The sequence below is a fragment of the Amborella trichopoda genome, chromosome 2 (assembly GCF_054954075.1).
Source record: "Amborella trichopoda isolate Santa Cruz 75 chromosome 2, AtrichopodaSantaCruz75HAP2 v2.0, whole genome shotgun sequence".
Lineage (NCBI taxonomy): Eukaryota > Viridiplantae > Streptophyta > Magnoliopsida > Amborellales > Amborellaceae > Amborella > Amborella trichopoda.
The window spans coordinates 65,664,400-65,680,307 of record NC_142337.1 but is presented as its reverse complement, the minus strand read 5'-3'; the positions used below and the strand labels follow the sequence as shown (position 1 = coordinate 65,680,307).

The 15,908-nt window shown below is 36.2% G+C and overlaps 1 protein-coding gene across 11 annotated transcripts; it reads left to right on the top strand.

The window, feature by feature from the left end:
- The first annotated feature begins 1,132 nt into the window (after positions 1 to 1,132).
- LOC18430266 (pseudouridine synthase and archaeosine transglycosylase (PUA) domain-containing protein) lies at positions 1,133 to 15,462 on the top strand. 11 transcript variants are annotated; one of them, XM_088859561.1, is made up of 9 exons: positions 1,133 to 1,219; positions 2,410 to 2,491; positions 2,602 to 2,662; positions 5,893 to 5,945; positions 6,129 to 6,226; positions 6,564 to 6,700; positions 6,867 to 6,934; positions 13,819 to 13,882; positions 15,075 to 15,462. In XM_088859561.1, exons 5-9 carry the CDS (start codon positions 6,199 to 6,201, stop codon positions 15,090 to 15,092), a joined length of 315 nt encoding a protein of 104 aa, XP_088715687.1. In that variant the 5' UTR covers positions 1,133 to 1,219; positions 2,410 to 2,491; positions 2,602 to 2,662; positions 5,893 to 5,945; positions 6,129 to 6,198; the 3' UTR covers positions 15,093 to 15,462. The 11 variants fall into 11 exon arrangements, with proteins under 11 accessions (XP_088715687.1, XP_088715685.1, XP_088715688.1 ...); XM_088859559.1 differs by having other exon boundaries at positions 2,595 to 2,662; XM_088859562.1 differs by having other exon boundaries at positions 2,410 to 2,511.
- The last annotated feature ends 446 nt before the right edge of the window (positions 15,463 to 15,908 follow it).

Here is a 15,908-nt window from a genome sequence, read left to right as displayed (position 1 = left end):
GATCCGTTATGGACCTTTGAACACCCACCTCAGTCACATGCATACCAAGTTATATCATAGGATAATGATCCACTCAACACCCTATGAAGACGGTCCATGTCTGCCCGTCTTCATCACTTTTCCATATTAACATTAACCCTAAAATAGTTCTAAATATTTAAAAAATATGTGTAAATTCCAAAATAATATCCTTATATGTGTCTTTAAAAATCAACGTGGCATCAACATATTAAAGGTATAAAATACGTCACACATGTCGGAAAGTTCTAAATCCTGAAAGCTTCCATGTTGTCGAGTAGACATCATGAAAGGCTTCTACCATCACAGTTAAGAGAACAAGAAACATGGGATAATCTAGCCTCACTGTCTCACTCCTTTGGATGCTTTTAGGCTTTCCATTGGTAACAATGGATAAATATTTATCAGAGATGCACCTCAAATCCATTGTCCACCTAACGCCGAAGCCTATTACACCTATGATATTAATACAAACAACCTAGTCCACCCAATCGCAATATTTTCCAAATCTATTTCGTAAATGATACCTAGTATATCTTTTTTTTTTAAATGAATGCATTCTTGTGCTATCAGAAAATGAACACATATCGTATTTTCATTTCAAACCCAAATACATCGGCCGTGTTATATCATTTCGGGTCTTAGACCATATCCCCGTATTCACCTTGATCAACACAATCTTAGAAACTTGATCAACACAAACTCATGATACTTTGTGCATCCTCTTACATGTTTTGGCTATGTTTTTCTCGTGCAATCAGCTTACTTCTCAATTGTCTTTCTCCATAATTTAGAAGAAAGCTCTCTCCATAGCACTATGTCATGATTATCTTATGATCATACGGTTATCACTGTCCCATAAATCAGTTGGACGGTGATGGTATGAGAGTTGTCCGTATAATTTAACAGTGACATGCTGGAGGTTCGCTGTTCTAAATTCATCACCGTCAAATATCTGTTTTAACGGTGATGCTTTCTATATCCATGTGTCTCCCGATTCACGTAGGTTTCAAATCTCTCTCTCTCTCTCTCTCTCTCTAAGTCGGCTTACTAATCACGCGAAGCGAGTGGCTCCGTTCTCTCTCTAACTACGTCCCTTTCCCAACCATCGAAAAGCTCTCTGTGCCGAAAGGTTTAAACAGAGTTACTGAACCATTTCTGCATCTTTCCAGCTTCAAATCTCTGCAAATATGTTCAAGAAGTAAGCCTGTGTTTTTCTTTCCCTTTTTACCTTTTGCTTTTTTCACATATTTTTCATTATTCTTTTGGGATAACTGATATGGCTTGAAGGTCCTCACTCTCATTGCCATTCTCGTTTTCTTTTTGAATCTTATAACTGTTTTACGAGATGCACACTGAAAATCCTTATAGGGCTCCTGTAAATGACATATTCTAATGGATTCAGGACCTTATATAATGTTTGTTCCGTACAAAGTCTCGCAGTTGGATCTATGCTTTCTCTCCCTACCTTTTACTAATTTTCGTAGTTGGCAAGTGTATTTCTAGCAGAAACTCGTAATTGTGTCTTTGTGTATGCAATGAGAGAAAGTAGGGAAATAATATGGAATATTGAGAAGAGTATTATTCGGGAGTTAATTTCTCTCTTTTTTTCTGTGTAGTTCATTTTATTTGGGAATTTCCATTGTACTCTATGATTAAGTGTTCAAAAGCTTTTTATTGCGGTTTAATTTCCTTTGAATCCTAAAGCTTTCTTTTTTTTGAAGCGCATGTTTATAAATTGTTACTGTTTTATCATGGAGCTATCAGCCTAGTTGGCACCATTTTTAGTGTTCATATCAACTAAATCAAGTGATCCTTGTTGTATCATCAAAAGTCTATAAGGAAAAGGATTTGTTCGTTGGCTCGACCAAGGTCAATACAAGGTTGAGCCTGCAAACAGCATAGTCAGTGGGTGAAATTTTCGTGTCATCTGTGATTCCCCTTGTGAAACATTCAAAAAAAAGCTTTCAAGCTCTTAAAACCCTAGATCTGATCCTCCCTCAAATGGATGGTTCACAGTCGTTCTTGGAATTATATTAATTTAGAGCATCTGTTGAGCTCGAAATCATCCTATTTTGATCTCTTGTAATGAACTGATCTTGGGTATCACAAAAGATGATTCAAAATTTTTGAGATAAAAAATTTCCTGTTGACTGTGTGTTTTTGGGCTTGACCATGTGTTGTGGTGATCGGCCCAACTACCTAATCCATACCCAATCTGAAAGCCTAGAAAAATCCAGTTTCTAACTTACCTTAATGTTTCGAGAGATACAACTGTAATTATACAAGGAATATTATACCATTTTGCTTTTTATACGTTATCAGAGTGGTAACTTGTTACCTTAGAGTTTCTCTAGACTATTTAATTATGCTTATATGCGGCGCTTTTAGGTTTTCATCAGAAGATGTATCGTCACATAACCAGGTGAAGGCATCTGTTCAACGTAAGATCCGACAGAGCATTGCAGAAGAGGTTTGGTCTTCAATTTTCTGGTGATGATTTCTTACATGCACGCCATTTTTCATTCTCGATTCTCAAGGGCATGAATGTTTATTATATTTATATGCTTCCAAAGTACCCAGGGCTCGAGCCAGTATTGGAGGATTTGCTTCCAAAGAAATCACCTCTCATAGTTGCAAAATGGTGGGTCCCTTTCCCTTTTCATTTATTTGATTTCTTAGTTTATTATATGCATCTAAATAAAAGTGAAAAGTGTGAAGTGCACAATCACTGTTCATATTCACAACTGCGACCTAGTTTTGGTTCTTATTTTTTGGCTGATTTTTCTCTTCATAACCATTTTTTCTTTCTTAATATAACTGATCCCTAAGGGCCCGTTTGATATCATCCTAATACCCTGATAGTTCAGGGTAATATAGAATCTAATATAATTCTGATTACATAAGTTTATAAATCGTGTTTGACAGGTTTGAATCATATATTTTAGTAGTAAAATAACTTTCTAATATCTGAATTCTCAAAGATTCTAATCTGACTTGAATTTTCCAACATGTTGAAAGCTGTATCACACGGCCTCCTGTTTCTCTGTCATAATATTTGATGGGATTTGCTGTTGGCCAACTCTTCTTTCATCTCTCTTTAGCTCCCAACCCTTGACCCAATGATCTCTTACTCCTTCCATTCCCCTTCTTATCTTACCAAATCATACTTATTCTTCATCAAGACATAGCCATCATCATGGACATCACCACTCTCCTACCCACTCTTCTAGCCCTTCCCTTGATTTCTTCCTAGTTGTCTTGATTGAAAGCTTGGTTTCTGAAGCCTTTCCTGATCAATCTGAAAATGGTAGGGGCACGTCTAATTGCGCCAGAGAAACCCTTAAGCTCTTCCTATAATTTCCCATGTTTCTCAACAAGATCTCTGTGATGTCTCTCTCTAACCTTCCTCTCTATCTCTCTCTGACCTCCCTCTTTGTATTTTCTCTCGCCCCAACTAAAAAATGAGTGTTTTCTCAAAAAAAAAAATAAAATAAAAAACCCAATTGCCAAATCTGTAATGTCTTTCACTCCACCCTAATAATGTCACACTTCTTAAAACCTATCTCCCATTTTCTCTCAAAATATCTTTTTGGTTTCAATGCAAACCAAGTGCTTAGGCCAGGTCCGAAACCAGTTGAAATTGGGATTTGATCTGGTGCCCCTTGACTCATTATGTGGATTCTGCCTGGCCGAATCCAATCACATTTTATTCAACCCCACTGGGTCTCACCAGGACATACGAGTTCAGTTGTCATTTTGTCTTTCTAAGGAAACAGGCTCATTTGTTAGTTCACAGTTAAAAGCTTAAAATAAAGTATAAAAAAATAGTCATATATATGAAGGGCAAAGTTTATATAGAGCCGAGGTTCTAAACAATCAAATTTGAGCCTACCGAAAAACTTTCATTGGAAGAGGTTGTTTTGATGCCATGCCCAAATATCTTCAAATTGATCATCTCGACATCAAGATGCATGGACATAAGAAAAAAATGGATTTCAAGTTTTGGAAATAGTGTATTTTGTAACGCATTTTTAGACCGTCAATTTTCAAGATTTTCATAGATCTGACGTTCTACACTATGTTTGAATCTTTAAACTTTATAAATAAAGATGAAAATATATTTTAAGGCTATCACAAAGATTTCCAGTATTGAAACCACATTTCTTGATACCATTTGAAGGTAGGCTCTTAGTTGATTGTTTAGAGCCTAGGCTCTATATAAACCGCACCCATATATGAATACGTTACGTATAAATTTTGGATTTTGTACTAGAGTCATGAAATTTTATTTAAATTAGATCTTCGAGATTGTCTTCCTTTAATAGAACCTTTAGTTTATTTCAATTTTAAAAAAATATGTTAATTCTACACTATATAAATTCTTCTAAAATTTCTGTAACCGTATATTTGACCTGTGGTGTCGATCCATCAAGTCCCAGGTTGATCTGACCCGGTGGCTAAGTAGTTCAAGTTCTGATCTGGATTTCTGAACTATGGACCCTAATGCCGAAGGCTTCCTTGGAAACCCAAACAGGTGTTAATGAATTAGACTCATGTTCATCTATCTACGAACTTACACATTGTAGCATGTAGGTACATGACCTAGGCAGTCCTTAAAGATGTTTGCTGGATTCCACAGGTAAGGTACCCTTCTTGCCCAATGAGTTTACTTCTACCTTTAACGAGCTGGACAAAGAAACCATGCTGGCCCTTTAGCTCCAGAAGGAACCCAGTATACTTCCGTTGAGGTTAGGGATAATGTCCCGTTGGCTGGACACCTTCCATCTCTATCCATAAAATCGGGAGATTCTGAACACAGTCTTCTACTTTCTCAAGAGCTTCACTTTCCCTTCTTTAAATTCCTCCCTTATATGTAGCTGGTGTATAAGTCTCTCCCCCTCTCTCTGTTTCTCTCTCTTGTGCCCGTGACAAGACAAATTTACCCTTTCTTTGTCCTATGATGGACCATTTAAATCCACTAAAGTTTTGTTGTGGGGTATTGACTGGAGAAGATGCTGCTCTCCAAAAGGAGCCTATGAGTTCATGAGGCAATAATCTCTTTTGGATAGTTGGGGAAATCCAAAAAATACCAAAGTCATTAGGAGAAAAATGCAGATCTCCCTCTCGAAGTCATAAGAAATAAGAAGATGCTGCCCTAGCAATTTTGCGTTTGAATACTTGATGCAATGATTTGTAAGCTGGAACTTTTGTGCTGGATACAGCTTGTCGTCAGGGTCTTCTATCTCAAATCAAACTCCTCAAACATAATGACATTTGGAGGTGCATGAGATCAGTTTTCTTAGTCTTTTCATACGTGAGAAGTGCTAGAAAAAGACTCCTCAACATTCAAAACTGGAAACATGCGTATCCATTGTTCAGAAACTCGACTCGTCCAAGGTACTTGGCCCTTGCTGAATCGGGTGACTCGAGCAAGTCTGAGTTTGCCTCCTGTACAGGGCAAAAAAGCCCTAGAAAAATCAAAACATAATAAAAATATGAAAAAAAAATATAATGAAGGAAATAAGAAAAAAAAAAAACTGAAAAAGTCCAAATAAGCTTAAAAAATCATTAAAAAATGTATCTAAAAAAAGCTTATTTAGAGATGGAAAGATTTAAAAAAATAAAAAAAAACGAAAAATATAAAAATAGGGTTTATGGCAAAAAATACTCACCAATCATTTCCAAAAACATCCAAATCATATAAAAAAAAAAATTATAAGCTCCAAATTGGAGACTCTTTATGTGTATCCCTTTCTTTTGTCGTTTGTGTTTGGAATGATCTCAGTTGGTTTTTCTTGTAAGCCTTCTTTTTGGTTGCTATAGACCATTACGTTTATTATTGTTAGCGTTTTGCTTGTCTCTTGCTTCTAGTTGACACGCTTTCCAAGGAGGGCAGCTGAATTTTTCTTAAAGCTCTAGAATAGGTACTATGTTTCATGGATTTGCCTTCTTTATATGTGGAACCCGAATTTATATATGAACCAAAGTCTGTAGTATTTATTTTCCTCTCTTTTTATAAATTATGGAGTATTATCTATTTAGCGTCTTATTGTTTCACATAATATGATTTCTTTACTTGACTTTAGTGGTCTTTCTTTTTCTTGTAGTCAAAATCATCTGAATTTGGTTTTGGTGAACAATGTGCCACTATTTTTCAATGTTCGAGATGGGCCGTATATGCCAACACTACGACTTCTTCACCAATGTAAAGAATTTCATTTTTTTTTTTTAATCTTCTGTGTATTGGTGTCATGTTCATATTTGAAGCCAAGTTATTTCTATCTCATAGTTAAATGTCGTTCTCCTTTTCCCATATTTTTTAACCTTTGTACTCATAAGAGAACAGCGTTTCTTATGCTCTTAGCCAAGATTTTATACTTCTTCAAGAACATGCTTATTTTTGTTAGGCAATTCACATCCACTTTTGGGTGGTACATAGATCTTCCGTACACGGTTCATTTGATTTTCAATCTGTAAGTTGTTTTTAAGCGAACAAAATATGCATTTGAATATGTATTTATGTCTTTGTTACTCATTTGTAGATCCACATATAATGAAGAAACTACAGGTCGATAGGGGTGCAATCAAATTTGTCCTAGCTGGGGCAAACATAATGTGTCCAGGTCTTACTTCCCCAGGTGGTGCTTTGGATGATGAAGTTCTGGAAGAAACTCCAGTGGTATGGACTATTTCTAGATATTATCGAAGGGTTGTTAGTTTTGGGTAATCTGAAATTATGGTTGTATAAATTAATTACATATTGGGGACTAAACTATAAATTCGACTGTAATTTGTGTCATTATTTTGCTGTTTTCTGAGCAACAAATCCTTTTATGTTTTTCCAGGCCATCATGGCTGAAGGAAAGCAGCATGCTCTTGCTATTGGTTTTACGAAGATGTCAGCAAAAGACATGTAAGTCGACATTCTGAATTCGGTAGATTCTTGTTGTCATAATGGATCATGACATTTGAATCGTCCTTTTTTTTTTTTTTGTGGACCACATTTTTCTGATGAAATGGGCTTTGCCTTTCTAATTAAATATTAGATTACTGAGCAATTTTTCTATTGAGTTTCTGATATCAATGATGGATTCGCCTATACAATGTTCTTGTTTCCAGTGACTAGCTTCTACCAAAGACATTCTGGTATAGGAAGCTTGGCTAGAGTGCTTTGCTTTAATGGAAGCTAATTCACATGTAAGTGGTGCTATATGTCGTACCGTTGACTCTATCTATTCATTGATCCATTGGCTTGACTCGCTCCCTCTTTTTCAAAGAATTTATGAGCTGGGAAGACCTGGAAAAGAAAGAATCAAGAATGTCATATATCTCAGGAGCTAGATCAGTTCCCAATGAAAAAGTAGAATTGCCTCAACAATAAATGATTGGACCTAAAACAGGCATTCAGGTTCATTATTGATTAGGTATAAGTGGGAACATCAAGATGAATGAGTTAACTTAGTATCAGATCAACAAAATGGTGTATACTTTCGGTTAGTTATATAGCTCATTTTTAGTTGGAAGCTTGAGCTTGTCAGACATTGCAAGCGATAGGTACGAAGAGATTTTCCTCTTAAGTTCCCGTTGATTTCTTAAGTTTGTTTGGTGGAGTCTCTCCTAGTGAGAAAGTTCAAGGTGCTGAGGGTTCTCTTCAACCCTGAGTATCAAAAATAGGCAATATGATTCGTAACCGAATCAATGACTTCTTTGGCTTACGTACAACCCTTGTGGCTTTCATACTATCTATATCCCGTGACTCGAAACTGGATTGTTTTGCTTTTATCCTATGTTTTGCTTTTGGTTTTTGGTCGGTTGCTACTCAGACTCTTATTGTTGCAGAGGTTTATCTTCACATGCACATACTTGGTTTGTGTCTTTGGATAGTCTGCCTCAGTTGACTCAAATCACGAAGTGATTAAGAAACTTAGTGTAATAGTCTGATTTTATGAGATCTTGAAATGCATGATCATTGTTCTTTTCTATTAAGGGCGGGTTGTGTTGTGGGTGGGTGGGTGGGTGTGTGTGCCTGTGCACCCGTGTGCATGTCTGTGTGTTTGTGTGCGCGCGCGCCTATGTGGGTGGCGTTCATATCTATACAAAGTGACTATTGTGGTGTGCCCTTTTTACATGCGTTTATTCTAGGGTTCCAAACAGTGGTTTAAAAAATGGATCGGTGCCCCGGATTGGGCACCCCAAAAACCTATCTGGTTCGGTGAATCGGCGATTCGGATCAGGAACCAGCCGAATCGGTAGGATTAAGCCTTAAAAAAAATCCAAAAAAATTGTTAAAATTCATTAGAAATGTTGTTTTTTAGGAATCTAATAAGAAATGGGGGTACTACATTATTAACTTTCATTTTTTTCATCAATATGCGAATATTGAGTTGTTCTTTCCCTGTATGAACTTATGTTAGCCATTAAATTTACATCACACGAAAAAAAAATCATAGAATTATCATGGATGAAGTATATATTCATACATGGACTACAATAAAGAATGGTTTAAATCGATGAAAAAATGGCCATCAAAATCTCGAATTGGCGGAGAATCCTAATCCATTAAAAAGCAAAACCCAAATTATTACAACCTAACTAACTATATTCTAAAATTATTACAACTTAACTAACTATAATATTATATAATGAAATTGAAATTGTTGGTTTACATTTTATAGTTATTTATTATACAAATAATAACAAATCCAAAATATTTTATAATATCATCTAATTTAAAATGTATTATTGACAACTATAATAAAAAATAGTACATTACATAATTTCTAATGAAAATAAATTAAAATAAATAAAATAAAAGATTTGGTTATCAATGTAGAAATAAATTATAAAGTGGTATGAGTTAGTGTTATTTTTCTCTCTTAAAATATCCTTTAAACTAATATTTTTTAACATTCAATAGACTAGAATTAGTATTATTTTTTGTTTTTTTAATATACTATGAGCTAGTACTAAGTTTTAATCTCAATTAACTACTTAATTAATTATTAATCATATAATGAAATAATCCCGTGAGATAATAGCCTAATAGACTTTTTATGTTTTATTTGGGTAGGTAAATTTAAATTTTTTTGTGAAAGATAGGGGTGGTGAGCACCCAATTATTATTTTTAATAATTTTTTTCTTTTTTTATCAAATAATTTAATTACCAACATCGGGCATACACCCTTCTTATTCACGACAAGCATAGACCATCGGGCGTACACTGTCGCGCGTGCACCATCACAGCTTTTTACCTTTAAAGTTCAAACGTTTTATAAAGTTTCAAACGTATGTTAAACCTCACGTGGGTTTAGTAGGAAGCAAAGGTACAAAGAATAGTCCCACATCGAAGAGATGTGGGATAGAGAGGCTCTATAAAAGAAGCAAGCCAATCAACTTTGTCAACATATGTAAGCAAGTGGGGCCATATAGGTGGGTCGTGTACGCAGATGTGAGCAAGTGGCCTCGAAATTTGAATTTAATACAAAAACAGAAAAATCAAGTCAATCATGATGTCATCATGACATCATCGGGGTGAGTCGCGAGATCATGATATCATCATGTCGTCAGTGGGGCAATTCACTCTCGCAACTCGCCGATTTTCAGAAAAAATCGCCGTTTCAACTCTAGGGTCACCCGGTTTTCGAGATTTCGCTGGAATCGGCACTGGGTGGCCCATTTCGATGTCGACCCGGATGATTCCTAGTCGACTCGGCATTTTTTAAATCACTGGTTCCAAGTGAATCTTATCTCTTTCAAATTGAATTTCTTTAATGTATCTACGTTATATTGTTGAGTCATAAAATTGTACAAAAGGTTCTTTTCATTACTAGTCAGCTACATGGAAGGATAATCCATATACTCAGGCTCATCCTAAAATTTATTACAATGAAGGTTGCTTCACAGTAATCTATCCATGAGGCTCCATTCTGCATGAACGAACTTGTGTTTTTATTGACTTCCCTATACGCATGCTGAAACGGGATATCTGTAGGGTTACCAATCTTTAAAATTTCCTCTAAAGAATCTGCACGGCTTCAGGGATCATCGTAGACCTGCTAGTACATCTTTGGACTTTTTTACATGATTCTGTCAGCTTTGTGACGATATTCAGCACTTGCATCTGCTTTCAGCACATTTCATAGAATCAATTTCGCCAGAAAGTTTTGGAATTATATATTGTTTTGTCCACAGTCAACCAACCAAAAAAAATAATAATATACTAATCTGCCTTCCTTGAGTATACTTTTCATATGTTCAAACCTTCTTGCAATATTGTAATATTGATATATATTTAAAACTACTTTAAGAAACATATCTATGTTTTTCAAGTTCGGGAGAATTTAGGTGTGGCACCAATAGGTGATAAGATGAGAGAGAATAGACTTAGGTGGGTTGGCAATGTGTGGTGCCGACTAAGTACAATACCTGTTAGGAGGTGCGAGTTAGTTCAAGTGGAAGGGCTTAAAAGGGCTAGGGGTAGGCCCAAAAGGACATGGTTGGAAGTAGTTCGCAAAGATATGGAGACTTATGGCCTCACTGAGGATATGGTCTTTAATAGAGCAGAATGACAGACCAGGATTTGTGTAGCCTACCCCAATTAATTGGAAAAAGGCTATGATGATGATGATGATCTATGTTTTTCAAGTGTATAGAATTTGAGTTCGATTTTACTACCCTCTATAGAAAACCATTGCATATAATTCGATACTGAATTCCTGAAAAGCTTTCCAAAAAAATTCCCAACATAAAAGGCACAATAGGTAATATGCCGATAAATTCCCTCCAATATTATTTCGATAATGATAACTGTCACTATGCTTCTCACAATAACACACCTGCTATTCTCAAGCAATTCCTAACTCTTATGCATCGGATGTGTATGCTATGTAATGGGTACCTTTTCTGCTATTATAGACTTACTACTTATCTTGATGGTTCCATTATCAGAAAGGTTGAGATACTTGGGTTCTTGGCATTGACTTAGGTAGGGTGTTGGCTAAGTGATACTACCAAGTATGTCAATTGTCTGAAGAATGGTCTAGTTGATATCCTTATATCTGACTTTTTATCAGCCAAAGAAAACTGCTAGAGTTGGCATGCTTACCTAGAAGATTTTCCAGCTGCCATTGCATGGAGTCAACTTGTTTGCATGGCAAGTCAATTCTGCTTTCTGAGTTGCTGATCTATGGACACATGGATTTAGGAGATGGGCCCAATTTCTGTATTAGGCCTTACCTATTCCTGCTCCTAGTCATGGTCCATTGAAGCATAATAGCATGTCTCAAATGTTTCTGTGCTCATGTTTTCTGGATTGTTTGTTTCTGTATTTTCTCAATCTGTCCGAGTTATCTGATGCTCTAAGCCATGATTATGTGAGTTAGCTCCCGCTCCCCAATTTCGTAGGTTACTTAGTGATCAGGCAAGGGTAAGTCTTGACTAGGTGAATTATGATTTGATATTCCAAGTCATTGGTATTGTTGTGATAGTTCCTTGTTTTAAGTTTGGCACCATATCACTCTAAAATAAGCAATGAAAAATTGCAATATTGGATATTATGAGGTTTGGATTTTGGAACTGCATGGGGGAGATTGGCATATTTTGGCTGATCAAGTTGTTCAACAAAATTTTAAGAACAACAAAAATGCCAGATGACTGGAGAAAAGTAGTGTGGTACCTATTTACAAGAACAAATGAGACATATATAGTTGTACAAACTATCAAGGGATCAAATTTATGAGCCACTCTATGAAGACGTAGGAGAGAGTAATTGAGCAATGATTACAACATGAAATGAGTGTATCAGAAAATCAATTCGGCTATATGCCAGGGAGGTCAACCATAGAGGCTATTTTTCTAATTAGGCAATTGATTGAGAAGTTTAGGGAGAAAGAAAGAAGCCTCCACATGATCTTTATTGATTTAGAGAAAGCATACAATAGGGTACTTAGAGAGTTAATTTGGTGGGTGTTGGAAAAGAAAGGAGCATGTAGAGGATATATTGACATTGTGAGGGATATGAGGCAGCACTAACTATTTGTCCGGAGCATTAACTAGTTTGAGGACAACTAGTGGAGGGACAAGTGAGTTTTCAATGACAGTAGGCCTAAATTAGGCTTTCAGCATTGGGCCCATATCTCTTTGCTTTAGTTATGGACAAGTTAACTCGGCATCTACAGGACGAGATACTGTGGTGTATGTTGTTTGTGGATGACATAGCTTTAATTCATGAGACTGGAGTCGGTGCCAATGCAAAATTAGAACTTTGGAGGGATGTTCTAGATTTTAAAAGTTCTAAAATTAATCGGACTAAGATAAAGAGTATTTGGAATGCAAATTTAATAATAATAGGAGTAGAATTGAGGAATTAGTTTATGATTGATGGCCAAAAAGTACCTAAAAGGGATTATTTTCGATATCTTGGATCGATAATACATGAGAATTGAGAGATTGAGGAAGATGTCGCTCATAGAGTTAGAGTTGAATGGACGAAGTGAAGATGTGCTTTTAGAGTCTTATGTGATTGTCACATACCAATGAAGCTTAAGGGAAAGCTTTATAAGATGGCTGTAAGATCAGCTATGGGATAGAATATGTTGGGTGGTCAACTAAGATGATGATGTTGAGATGTATGAGTAGCAAGACAAGAAAGGATAGGATTCATAATGAATAAGTCTGGGGAATGTAGACTTAGGTGGCCTGGCCATGTGCAGTGACGACTTGGAATAGCACTTGGGATGGGAGTGATTTGGTTTAAGTGGAAGTTCCGAAAAGGCAAAGGGATAAAAGGACATAATAGAAGTAGTGAGAAAAGATATAGTGACTTATGGTCCGATTGAGGATACGGCCCTTGATAGAGTGGAATGGCAGAACATGATTCGTATAGTTGACCCTAACAATTGGGATAAGGCTTGAATGGTGATTATGATGACAAATATAATATAGTAATGCTCCTTATTAAGTTATAATATAATTGAAATTAGGTAAATGATCATTAGGAGGGTATCCATTATCATGTGAGTTTGTTACCTTGTTTACCTGGTTCCTATAATTGTAGAGCTGCCATCTATTAAAGTGGGAGATCTGTATGTTGGGGAAGGCCCTCTGAGCTGACCATTTCCCTTAACAATATTATCTGCTAATTTAGAAATTTTATTATTATTCTGTGATTAGCATATGAAAATAAGTACCAAGAATAAAGATCTTTATATGAGTATGTGATGCTGACTGAACCTTTTATTCTTTTTTCCTTTGTGTGTGTGTGTATTTATGTTTGTATGTATCTGTACCCGTGTTTGTGCTGAGCGTGCTTTGGGTTTCTGGTCTTGAAATTGAAATTGAATGGATTCGTTAAATTACTGCAAAGCAGTGAATAAGAACTTAAGAAACAATTACCAAGTCGACCTTGCAGGTTGCCACATTTTGTTAATGAAAAACACAGGTGTGCATGAGTTCATCTTTATGTAATATTTTTATGCTCTTGTGACCTAAAGGCGTCTTATGCAGTGAGTTTCAAATTGATGACACTTTGATAACAGTAAGATTTCTGAATTTATGACATGTTGGGTTCATTCCCCACCTGGGCGTCATTTTCTTTTTTAATTCCTCTTCCCAGAATTTTAAAAACTTCCCCGAGATTTTACGAATTGGCTGTTCAACTTATAGAGTCAATTCAGTTTTGGCAGAGACAGTTGACCACTAAATTTGAGTTTCTGAACATTGCTGACTGCCGCAAAGAGAATCTTCTCTTTCCATGATTGACCATTTGATTAACCCTGTCTACGTGCTTCTTGTTGCAGAAGGACCATCAACAAGGGGATAGGTGTGGATAACATGCACTATTTGAATGATGGTCTTTGGAAGGTATTTTAATGATGCATTCCATGAAATAATAACTGTCTTCGTTTCTGGTATTTATTTAGATTTTGTCCAATTAAATGGGAAATGTTTGCATAGGGAGCCTCCCATAATTTTATGGTTGGGAAAGACCCTAGCAACTGTTGGATCGATGGGCGGTGTCCACACGATCTAGTAGGTTATTGATCTGCTAGATTGACAGTTTGGATGACATTGGCCAATGATCCAGCGTTAACAAGAGCCTTTTCCTCACAACGTAACCAGAGCTTATTGCGTGCTCCATTTTCTGCCTTTTGCTCCATGTTGACACATGTTGACATGCTCTGACCCGGGTCCAAGATGTTATCATATGTGTTGGATGATTAACTCTTTGAAACGTGATGCATCGACATATATATCGTGTTACTACTTAGACATTTGGTATCAGATTTTTATATTATAAAAAATGTATAGGAATTCAACCCAACTTTTCAAACAAAGAATACAAGCCTCTACCACTAGGGTTCCCATTATTTTCTTTTATTGTTCTTTACTTCTTTCCTTTTCTCTTTCAATATCTAAGAATGAGAAAAAAATGGTACTTCATATCTTGGACTGGCCTGACTAGATCTTTCCATCATTCCCCTAACCGTCGATATATTATTGTAATTCCTGATTCCCACCCTAATTTGCAGATATTCTAAATTTCTGCTGCTTTTCTAAATTTTATGTAAGTTCTGGTGGTTTGGGAAATGTTTGAAATCAGCTATCTTCAATTCAGAACAAGCCAGCCACCTTGTCACTGTGTCTGTGTGTATTTGTGTGTGTGTGTGTGTGTGTGTGAGAGAGAGAGAGAGAGAGAGAGATACCTTATCACTGTGTGTGTGAGCGTGAGAGAGAGAGAGACCTCGTACTATATAGCTTAGGTGTTGTAGTTATAATTCCTCTCATTTTATATGTAAATTCTTTGGAACTAGTGTCTTTTTAGGGATCCCAATTTTATCTTCAAATCGGTCGCACTCTGGAAATTTTGCTATCGAGAGAATGCTCACATTATAGTTTAGGCGGTGGTGTGATAATTCTTATTGTCATATATACAAGTTTTTTTTTTTTTTAATTATTGTTATTCTAGTTTCACATTGCCATTGATCCACTCTTCCCACACCCAAGTTTATTCTAAACAAAAAGAATGATTATTTAACCTTGCATTATTTTTCAGACGGAGAGACTGGATTGAGGATGTGGCGTTGGAGGAACCGTTTTGAAAGAACCGTTTCCTCCCTTCCTATATGATGGCCAAGGTTCTATATAACACAGAGAGAGAATGTAAATGTTTACTACCTGATATACGTCGAGATTATCAAAGACTGTTCTTGTATGGGTTTGCAATAGTCCGTGCATATATGAGGCAGCTGTTTCACCTTTTCTTTGCCTGCTCAGATTGCATGTCTCTGCGATTTTGTTTTTGCTGGTGACTTGTATTTGCCGGTTGAGATATTTTTTTCTGTTAAAAGAGAAAATTATTTAGTCAACACATTTTGACAAAATCTTGAAAAAGAAGTACTGATGGTTGATGGCCAGATAGATAGAAAGATTTTGGCTGAAAATTTTGTGGACAATTGATCATACCTTAAGCTGTGATCTCTCTCTCTCTCTCTCTCTCTCTCTCTCTCTCTCTCATATTGCAGGATGCATGCCAACTATGCACATATATGGTCAACATGAGTGCGCATTTTTGCACTTCTCTTTCTTTTGTGTATGTGCATTATTGCAGGTTAAGCGCAGGGACCAGATATTATACTTCAAAGGAGTGTGGTATAAGATGCTCATACATCCATTATCCTCGTGTGTTGAAGGTGTGTGTGACCTTTATGGACAGCTTTAGAAGCAAAAAGGTAATTCATTCTCACAGTCAAGAACATAAAGTCGATATTAGGTACGAGAACCCATGACTAAACCTTAATGTGGTTGAAGGTTACAGTAAAAGAGATTGAGAGATTTACATTAAAGATTTGAGGGAGGAAAACTTATGAAAAAAACCAGTGGTGATCGA